Here is a 10,653-nt window from a genome sequence, read left to right as displayed (position 1 = left end):
TTTTGTTTAGGCTAATCTCAATAAGAAAAGTAATAGCCTCATTTCTATGACTCTTTTAGAATGTGGGAAATTTCTCATGCATCGGCCTTCCCTGAGCAGTAAGATGGGCATCTAGTTTGATTTATTGATAGAATGAGGGGAAAGAATCCAACTTAGCCTTATCTTCTCTTAAAACTGAATCAATAAATCATGGGCCTGATGGAAAATAAATTTACTGAAGCTATAAGAAAGCTTAGCATGGTCAGGTTCTGACTGGCTGCCTTTTGGGACCTGCTGGCCATCAGATTACTTGAACCTCGATAACAGGTTTTCCTTTCACAACTGCAGGTATCGTCACATTGACATTTCCATTAGCCCGGAGAAGTTTCTTGCAGTCACTACAGAACATGTTAACAACCAGCACCCAGGCAATCATGCCCTAAGACGTCCTCTCTGCTATGTTACTGTGTATGGGGCCGGGGTGGGGGGGGTGGTGGGCAGGGGGAGGCAGGGGGTTGTGCGAGAAGGGGAAGAAGACATCGTATTGCTTGCTTATGGCCCTTTTGACAAGGAATACAGTCGTAAGCAAAACCAACAGGCAGAAGGTGATGAAAGAGCAGGCAAAAGCAACAGACAGACAAGATGATCATGGGGTCCATCAGACACATTCCTAAATTAATACAACTGTCGCAGTCAAATGGAAGGTGCTGGTCTAACAGACTCAAACATTAGTCTGCTGAGCAACACTCCCACGCCTCCACAGAGTAGCATTTTTATTGCAGTATGTCCTTCATGGAAAATGAACAAAATTTTAAATAAATCACAATTACTTATTGCTTAGTATTTTGGATAATAAATTCTTTAGTTTATCAGTACCTCAGGGCCTTCAAATGTGCATTCTTCAAATAGTTTCAATTACATATACATTCTTTCTCCTGAACAATAAATTATTCTTTAAAAAAAAAAAAGTAAAAGGAAAAGATACATAATTTTAAAGCAAAGAAAAACAAAAAAACATATATTTTTGACATTTGTCTTAAACTTATATGAAAACAACTCTATGTTAGATGCTTAAATATAAATAATAAAGGACATTATGTTATTTACAATGTTACACAGTAAGTTGAGAGAGTAAAAAAACTGACATTAACTCATAAAGACAGTGAATGATTTAGGAAAACATCCAAGTAACGTACAATGTGTATTTACAAAAGAATATATAATAGAACTCGTGATATGTGGCCATTTCCCTTTGCCTGCATTTCTCTGCAGTGTTTCATGGGTCCTTGCAGATAGAAATCTCTGTGGGTGGTGAAATGGAGCCAGTGCTAAAAGATAAAACAAGGCCTTCCTTATTTCCACTAATGTGAGCCATGCACCTTTTTAACCCAGGCCAAAAAAAAAAAAAAAAAATAGTTATGAGCTAGTTACCCTGGATAAACTCCATCTACATCACGACAGTCGCACCAAAACACGGAAGATACGGTATGTCGGTGTCTGGGACATATTCACATATACTCAGGCAGAGTGCCATTTTGTAGACAGCATGAGGCCGTCCAGGCAATCTTGGGGGGAAAATAAAAAGGTCATACCAGCCAAGAAGGGAGAGTAGGCCGGGAAAGGAATCTTGAGTGACGGAAAGAAGTTTTGCGTCCGCTGCGCTACCCCTCATGGGATATGACGTCAGACCCGGGGAGACAAAGCTGCTGTCAAACTCCCAGGTGGCCTCCCCCACCTGAAAAGCCACGAAAACTTGCCACATGCTGGGAATATCGGTTCACGCTCCTTCTTTGCATTGCCACTGCACTGTCTGAGTTTATGGACAGAGCTGGTTGAGAGCGATGTGGTAACTACCACAGAGGAGTCCTTGCGAACACAAAGCTCGTGGTTGCAACGCACAGCCCTGAGGAACCAGCCGTCCTTTCTTCTCAGGGGGAGCTCTGGTCCTATAGATGGAAAAGCTGTCCCAGCTAACATGCCACCTCTCTGAGTGACCAGAATCAAGTCGGAAATAAAATTTCCTCTTGTCCTAACTGTTCATATGTATTTGTGACCTGAAACATTGGGAGCTATCTTCACACTGGGGAATATGTTCATTGCTCTCAACGGGAGATTTGATTTATTCCTGGAATTCTCCACCGTGGGGCCTTTGGGTACTCCAATGCCTGAAGATTTCTGAAACAGAGATTTTGGACTTTGAATTCACGGTAGAAATTTCTTTATTGACATAGCCTCTGGATGAGCCAAGGCCTTCAAAGGCAATATTGGCATAAGTTAGAGAAGCTCTTTGGGTCGACTGTCTTCTTCCCCTGCCACGAGCTTACTCGTTTCTACAGAACTGGGCAATCAGAGCGACTTGTGCAGCCTGACAGGAGCAGTGAGGACACGGCTGAGCACAGAGAAAGCAGCTTGTGAATAAGGAAGGACAGGTTAGGATACCAAATACTAAAAGTAACTGCCAGGACCTGCAGACAGACACCTCTGTGGGTTGCAGAAACATGTAAGGAGCTTAATGACATGACTCATGCCCAGCCCACGTTTCCCCAAGACCTCCTTGCCTGTCGCGTCTCCTCGTTAATGTTCATATAGAAATTTGATGAGGAACTAAATGCAGTTCACCTGCAAACAAGGAGCCATTGCTTTCGCTGACTTCACGCCTGGTATTCTGAACCCCCTGCCAACCTGCTTCCCATTTTGTCCCATGGATCCTAGGAGGTCACTGGGAATCTAAGTAGAGCTCTAGCCAGTTTTGACAGATACCTGGCAGGGCATGGAATGGGGTCTGCGTTGTTTTTTTTTTTTTTTTTTTTTAATTGCCTTGTTTTCCTGAATCAGCAGTTATCTCCAATGGTAACACCTCTAGGCCTTCTTTGGACTTACAATCACAGAGAACATGCAAAGTTCAGACCCGTCTTCATCCTGTTTTGTGACAGTAAAGCAGAAAGTAAGAAGTGGGGCAGGGGTGGATGATAAGGGCTGCAGATGGAGAGGTCAGTACACAGGTGGGGGTCACTTCTGCAAGGAAAGGTGCAATCTTTTCAACACTACCAACATTTCCTGATGAATCATCGCTCGTGGAAGGTTCTCGCTAATCACAAATCACATGCACATTGGCCATTCCTGACAAAAATGTTCATGCATAGTTGTGACCTAATCAAGGCAACATCGAAAAACAAGAGAAAAATCATGAGGAGAAGGGAGCGGTCAACAAAACTGTTTAAAACTGCAATCATGTCACACAGCTGTTCTCCACCTGCGCCTTCTATACATTCACTGTTTCTAGACACACTACAACAGAAATATTGCCTATGGTGACTAATCACCACCACATACAGCAGGCACATTTCACTGCAGAAGCATTGCAGACCAACTGCTGAGTGTGCTGTTTCAGCTGGTTGGCTTGTGCCATGACACGTCTATTCTCCAGCTGTTAGGACACAACCAATCCCTGGCTCCAAAATCAGTGGACAACCCAAGTCAGGAACGATTGCACCTTTTTCAGCCACAGTTTGATCTTCAGCTAGATGACCTGTTGTGTCATTCCCCCAGAAGGTGAGGCGAGTCCTCTTATAAAGTGATGGATGTACCCTGATAGCAAGCCAGAGCCCGAGTTCTATGCTCTCCCCCAAACTGTTGCTCTTTGTCAAGAAAAAGAAACCAAAAGAAAGCAAATGGCTGCTCTTTTCTAGTGAGAGCCAGCTGTCTTCTGATGAAGAATATAGTTTTAAAAAAAATCACAAGATTACTTTCTTCCTAATATTTAACATTACTTAATGCAGTTTCCTGCTGTAATTAATAGTAGCATGCTGTTGGATCTACTATTATCTCAGAGCCCAGTGAAGCGAACCTTTGGCTGGCGGAGTAGACACAACTCATTTCGTATACCGAAAGCAAAAGAAAACTTCGTACAAAAGAGAAGAGTATTTGGATGGATGTGCCATTACAAGACGTACTGATCGGGCGCTACTAGAAGCAAACGGAGGGGAAGTTGCAAGTCTCACAAATCATACATCCTGTCAACATCATAACGCAATGCACAAGAAGCCAGCGAGAACTGAATATATGGGAGGTTTTGCTGAAATACTGTGGAAAAGCAATCACAGTAACTGTACAAAACTTGCTCTCAACGTAACAGAACATAAAGGCACCATTGATATCTTTCTCGTTTTGAAATACTGTAAAAAATTGCTACATATGGCACATAACACATTTTTACATACATATATTTAATTTATAAAAGTTTTTTTCCTGTTTTCTATTCGCAGAACTGCTAAAATAAAATAAATTGTTTAATTTAAGGTGGAATACTTTATTATATAAAATAAAGTTTTACAGGTGAATCTATGTGTTTATTTAGGTTTTATACAGCGATAGGGTCTTGGTTAGCGATTACACTCGTCAGCCTGGCCTGCAATTCTTCCTGCGGAGAGAAGCGGCCTGCTGGGTTAGTCCTGCTGTCCGCCAGGCGGAAGGCAGGTGCTGCCTCAAGACTGGCGGCCAGGGGGTTCTGAATGCCCAGGAAGGGGGTATCTTCCCCTACTCTCTCATCTTCTGTCTCACTCTCTGAGTGAGTGCCTTCCGCACTTGCGTTGCTGTCCATTTCCAACCTGTTGGCAATGTGGCCATTGGGCTTGGTTCTTTTGGGCCGCCGGCTACTGGTGAGTTTCTTAACAGGCTCTTGAGCTGGCTCGTACTCCTGGGTGGTTTCATACTCCTCGTCCTCCACTATCCTCAAGGGGCTAGGGGGCAGGCTGTTGCTCTCATGCGCGGGGTTATGGTGGTAGGAGGTGAACTGCGGGGGGTGGCGGTCATACTTCTCCCGCAGCCTCGGTGGTGTCACGAGAAGCAGAGGTCTTTCTTCTTCCACGAAGGGGCTGACTGCCATGGAGGGCATGGATACCGTCGTGCCGGACACAGGTGGAGACATTTCCGAAGGGGGCGATTTGGGGGAGCTTGGCGTGTGGAAATCTACAGGTGACATACGAGCCGGGGTGGTCATTGCTGACACATACCTGTGTGAGCACAGAATACCCCGCGTGAGTGTGGTGGAATAAGAGGCATCCAAGCAGGGAGGGGAGGGGACAGAATTCGCGATATTATAGAATCAGAAAACAAAGACGGTCGATTCGTTGGATACATCTGGATTTTTAACGCTAAGGACATTCAGCACCCTTGGAGTCTGACATTATGTAGCCAAGAGTTTCCTCACAGGAGTGCATGCAAAGATCAGCTAAGTGGCCTAACTCATGGAAACTTTGGGGATTTTCAATCTCATCATGGTTTTAAATAAAAGCCTGTGAGTCAGGATAAGAGGGCACTAGGTCCCGGAAACCTTTCAGTTTACGAGGACCAAGGCGTGGGGATTTGGAAGGGAAACAAGTATTACTTAAATACTATACCTTCCTAAAGGCCAAGGGGTCTTAGAGAATGAAGCCCAAATGGGGAATGGAAGAAGATCTAAGATGAGTTGCTGATAGCTGGATCTGAATGCATTTGGATCTGTGTGCCTTGTTTCTCCTTAGCTCAGCTATAAGGTTATGTCTTATGAAAAAAAAAGAGCATAGTAACTTAGATTTATTCCTGATAACAGTGTAACACATTTGTGTGCTTTTAGTTTTTCCATGAAATGCTACCTCTTCACATTCAATTTGCAACTCTCCATCTCAGTGACCAAGACATTCAGAAATAAGCCTGGGAGAAACTTATGTTGGCTCCCTGGCTATGTCCAATCTCCAGTCGACCTCTCTTCAAAAACCCAAGGCTGTATCAATCTTTGGCTTATATTTGGTGACTGCTCAAGGGGTGGCTGTACCATGTTACCTTAGGTCCTGTTATGTCCAATGGTGCTCGGCAAATCTCACTGTGACTACACTGAGTGCATTCTTTATTGTTTTCTTTCTTTCTTTCTGTTGTTCTGTTTTTTTTTTTTTTTTTTTTTTTTCCCATATCACGTTTTTCTCCACCAGAACAAGAGACCTGACTTACTACTGAGGAAGATGGGGCTTATTCAGAGTCACATTTCTCAACTTCTATAAAAATGTTGCCAATGCACAGCACCAAGGACTCTTTTCTTCACATTGGCATTCACAGAGTCTAATCTGACATTAACTTGTGATGACACAGGACACCATTATCTGAACTCTAGCTAACAGGAACAGGAAGCCTATTAACTTTCCTGCTTTTCAGCCATGATTCAGAGTCACATGGATGTGAGGTCTGGTTGTGTCTAAACTGGGAAGGCGTCTTAGAGATTGAAATACTTGGGGCTCGAGGCTTCAACTTTCGTTCTGGGGATACTTAAATTAAGCTCTCTGAGAAACGCTAATCCAAATTCAACCAATGCGTCCAGGCAATGGATCTTTTCTCTCCATGCTCTGTAGGTCCCGGTATATTTTGCAGTCCTAGATAATATCTGTGGTATGCGTAGAAGCCCACCACAGCAGGGAAATGTCAGCCTTCAAAGAGAAATATCACACGTAGTGATGAAGAAAGAATTTGTCCCTGAGGTCTTTTTCAGGTCTCAAAAAATAAGACACATAGAATGTCTTAATACATAAAGATACAATTATATGAATTTAAGACTCATGTTTTAAACCAGTTTGGGACCATGCCTACTTTTTCACAGATGAATGACAGAGCAGCCTTTAATTCCAAAGAATTCTGAAATACCATTTTGGGGCAAAGACCCTTGAGGAGTGGTCAGCAAGCTCTACATGACCTGCTGGCCCCAAACTAGTCATCTTTTGTTTTAAGGACTGCCCAGTCAGTCCATGAGTGGACAGAGTCTATCAGAGTTATCTCCGCCCATGTAACTACCAAATAGGTATGGACACGTACCAAGGCAACATCACGTAAACCTTTCAGCAAGCGGTCAAAGATCACACAGAGATGGTGATATATAAACAAATGACACCATTTTGGGTTTGCAAACAAACAAGCAATAGCGTACTGATATGCTGCCAATGCTGGTTGGATATAACTCTCCCAATTTAAGTGAAAATGAATAAAGAGAACCTATGAATTCAGTATCCCTAGTAAGCATCTCTTAGTTTGCTTTCTTCTACTCTTTATTTTACCTAGTGTGTAACTCCCCCAGCCCAATCCGAGATCCCCAGAAGAAAGCCAAAACATTCTGGAATAAAGGACCATGTCAAAAGCAATATTGGTTTGGAAACCAGCTGTGAAGACTGCCAGACACAGCAGACAAAACATTTATTTATTCATCCCTTCTTCAAATTTCATAAAAGGGATACTATGTGGTGGAACACAAGCGTTCATTCCCCACGACAGTCAGCAGTGACACAGCCCTTGATTTGATTTAACCGAGGCTGGAAGGTAAGAAAGAGTTAGCACACGAGAACACGAGAGCAGCTCGAGCGGAGTTTGGGTAACTGGCAAATTAGAATTACAGAAAGGGTCCTTATCGACCATTGGTGCCATCTCTCTAAAGCTACAGCCGAGAAAACTGAGATCCCGGGTGGGTCTGAGCCTAAGGCCAGAGTTAGGAACTCCAGGTTTGCCGCAGCTTCCACATCAAATCGTTCCCGCTCTTTAAGGGTCTGCTGCCTGTCAGCTGCTGGGATGACGCAGGAAGCTCAGGAGAAGTGAGCTCAGACAAAAAGATGACTTCCTCAGCTAGGAAACTCCTAGCACAGGCAAATGCTGCCCCTTATTCTCATTAGAGTAGATTTCCGTAGGTGAGACCGCAGGTGCTCACGGGGATTCCCCTACTGCGTCTCTTTCTCCTCTGCAGTAGCTGTGCCCTTGGGGTTTACCTTTCACTATGAGGAGAGTCTCGGTAGGAGTCAGGGGTTTCTCTGGCATGCCTGAGGAAGCTGTTACACTCGCGAGGGCCTCCCACGCCATTAAGTCGTCCTCTTGGGCCCCCAGAGGGGCTGCTGTGCCTACTGTTCTCTACCGATGACATCATGATTACAGAGTGGCTTTCCGAAATGATGCTTTCAGTGTGCCCATTACTCCAGCTAGAGGGGAAACGTGAGAGGCGAAGAGATATACTTATGCATTTCTTAATTACATGCCAAAATGGAAATGAAAGGACGTGATCTGGTAACTATTTCGAATTATTGGTGTATCGGCAGTTCACTACAACATTACTTGTCTCAGAATAGAATCGTCAGAAAGATACTCGCTCTAGAAAGGATTTAGAATGGCTTTGTAAGGATACAGCTTATGTATTTGCTCACCCATTTGACACATTATTTTCCAAATGTTGCTATGTACTATGTATTCGGACAATCTCTCTGTTCGTGAGCGGCTTACGTTAAGGAAATACTTGGCCTGTGAGCTGCATTTTGCAGTCCAGTGTTGCCCTTGGTAGCATGAACTGGATCAGCAAGACATCTGAGAATTTAGAGTTCAGTTGTTAAACCAGTTCGCACGTGCATTTCCAAAGGCAACCCAATCATTGGAAGAAGCCAACTTTTAAGCATTATAGAGCATCTAAGCCAGACTTTTCCCACTGTAGCAATTCAGTGAGGGGTCGGGCCTGAGTAAAGACAATCTCTAAAATGGGGAACAAAGATCCTGTGAGTAGGCATTCTTTTCATTTTCAGTAATGAAAAACTTGAGGCTCAAATTTAAACAGCAATTAAATGGCAGAGCCAGTTGATGTCCAAAGTCTGTTTTTGTCCTAAACCATACGTTTAACCGTGTGTCCCTGCCTCATAAGTGAGTATCTCCTGTTCCTTTCTTAGGCAGTGACAGCAAAAGGCAATATATACAAATTTACTCTTGGAGGAGTGCCTTATAATTTTATTTTTCCTTCTCATACCTGTGACTAGGAGTCTGAGTGACAGTGGTGGAGTGGTGAGCTGTAGAGGTATAGTGACTGGTCGAGAAAGACGTCTCCGCTTCTCTCTCGACAATATGCTCACTAGAGATGACGTTTTTAGAGACGTATTGCTGGATAAACAAAGAGACACAACTTGAAGATTCATATTAATCAAAACAGTAACATCAGCATCACACACACAAATCTATTCTCAGTACCTATGCTTCCTAATAAATTCCATTTCTCCAATGGTCAGATGGCAAGTCATACCCTGGCTACATGGCCTTTAAATTCAATAAATGAAATTAATAAATTATCCTTTGGATGTGCACGCGGCATAGATTCTATAGTCTTAACTGCGTTTTATCAGAAACAGACCTATTCCTTCTATCTTATTTCCAACTGAAAATGTGACTGGAATTCAATACAAATCGGTGCCCGATATCCATTTTTGTCATCGTTGTTATAAGTGAAAGAAGATTCACAGATAGTTGACTGAAACAAAAACGTAGAGATGGTTTGTCTTATTTCAAGTTTCAAGTCAGTGGAGGAAGTTTTTTGTTTTTTGTTTTTTGTTTTTTTTACAATATCTGCATTTGGGATCTACCTTTCTTTTTCAGTTTCCCAGCGCCCATGTTGCCCTAATGGTATCACTGAAATTTTTAACTTATCGGTGGTAAGACTAACACAGCCACCAAGCGATCTGAAGGACGTACAGAAGCTGTCGAGATCACACATCTTGACAAAGCACATAACGTATAGGGGGCGTATCCATGGTGCAAATAGATCCTACTTTATTTTCATCACCAAATCACACTAGCTATTACTTCAGTAGATTCAATATCCACTGCAGTCAATGACAGAAGCACACTTTGAAGTTGTCTTTTAAAGACACCACATTGAGTAAAATAACAGAAAAAGGCATGTAAAGGAATATTCTCAGTTGAAATGGGCACTTTATAAGCAATGGGCTGTGGGTTTTAAAAGATCCTGATGTGTTTACGGAAACCCCCAAAATATACAGCTCGAGTGATGTTTGAAACTCTGGCTGGTTCTTTTAGCGGAAAGGCTGTTATTCCATGTGGCTCTTTCTGGGACGTAAAGTTAGCTTGTTTTAAGGCAAAGATGGTGATGTCATAAATAATGAGCTCTTCCTAGTCTGTGTACCATTTCACTCTTGGTCATTGAAAGGCAATGTAACCTTAGTGAATCTAATGAAAATGATACTTAACAATTATTGAACACTCACTGAATGTCACTGGGCTAAGTGTTTTATATGGATTGTCTTATTTAATGCTCACAGAACTTTCTGAAGTAGGTATTATTTTTAGGCCTGTTGTCATCATGAGGAAACAGGGTTTAGACAGATTAAAGCCTAAAGCAACACAGCCCAAGACATAATTGGAATCACGCAGCCACTTAGACACAGTGACAGATTGGAGGTGTGCCTGTATGTAGTGAATGCATTTATCAACTGTGTAGAACATGCCAGTGAACACTGGTGGGGGGAGGAAAGCAGCAAAATATACTAATATATCAGCCTTTCCTCTGTCCCTGGAAGGTCTTCGCTACAGGTCTTGCTGGTAGTAACCACCAAGGCTGAACAGGATTCTAGGATAGATTTGCTCCAAACAAAAGACACATTTTCCTATAGGATGGAGAGTGGTACTGAATGTAGTCTTCAAGCTTTGCCTACAAAAAGCCACGCATCAGAGGGAAATGAAGTGAACAGGAAAAAATTATGGTGCAAAAAATATGGAGAAACACTCCAAAAGGCAGGAAAGCTGAGTCCGGCTCTAGGAGGCTGGAAAGATTGTATCTAAAGACTCTTCAGAATGTATGACCTATTTCTATCTAAAAGCCTAGTGCTTGGTAAGTTTTAA

At 42.8% G+C, this 10,653-nt stretch overlaps 1 protein-coding gene across 9 annotated transcripts in view; it reads right to left on the bottom strand.

The window, feature by feature from the left end:
- Positions 1–4,282: 4,282 nt before the first annotated feature.
- Positions 4,283–10,653, bottom strand: part of NRG1 (neuregulin 1) — a 1,119,525-nt gene continuing 1,113,154 nt past the window's right edge. For 8 of the 9 annotated variants that reach the window (XM_030312313.1, XM_030312320.1, XM_030312322.1 and 5 more), the window contains 3 exons: positions 8,771–8,901; positions 7,755–7,961; positions 4,283–4,991 (listed from right to left, as the gene is read on the bottom strand). In XM_030312313.1, coding sequence (XP_030168173.1) covers positions 4,340–4,991; positions 7,755–7,961; positions 8,771–8,901 — 990 coding nt within the window. In that variant the 3' untranslated portion in view covers positions 4,283–4,339. Of the gene's footprint in view, positions 4,992–5,378; positions 5,521–7,754; positions 7,962–8,770; positions 8,902–10,653 lie in introns of all 9 variants that reach the window. The other variant, XM_030312323.1, reaches the window with a different exon arrangement.

The sequence above is a fragment of the Lynx canadensis genome, chromosome B1 (assembly GCF_007474595.2).
Source record: "Lynx canadensis isolate LIC74 chromosome B1, mLynCan4.pri.v2, whole genome shotgun sequence".
In the NCBI taxonomy this organism is placed as follows: Eukaryota; Metazoa; Chordata; class Mammalia; order Carnivora; family Felidae; genus Lynx; species Lynx canadensis.
Note: the sequence above shows the minus strand (reverse complement) of the source record. Positions and strands in the feature narration are given on the sequence as shown.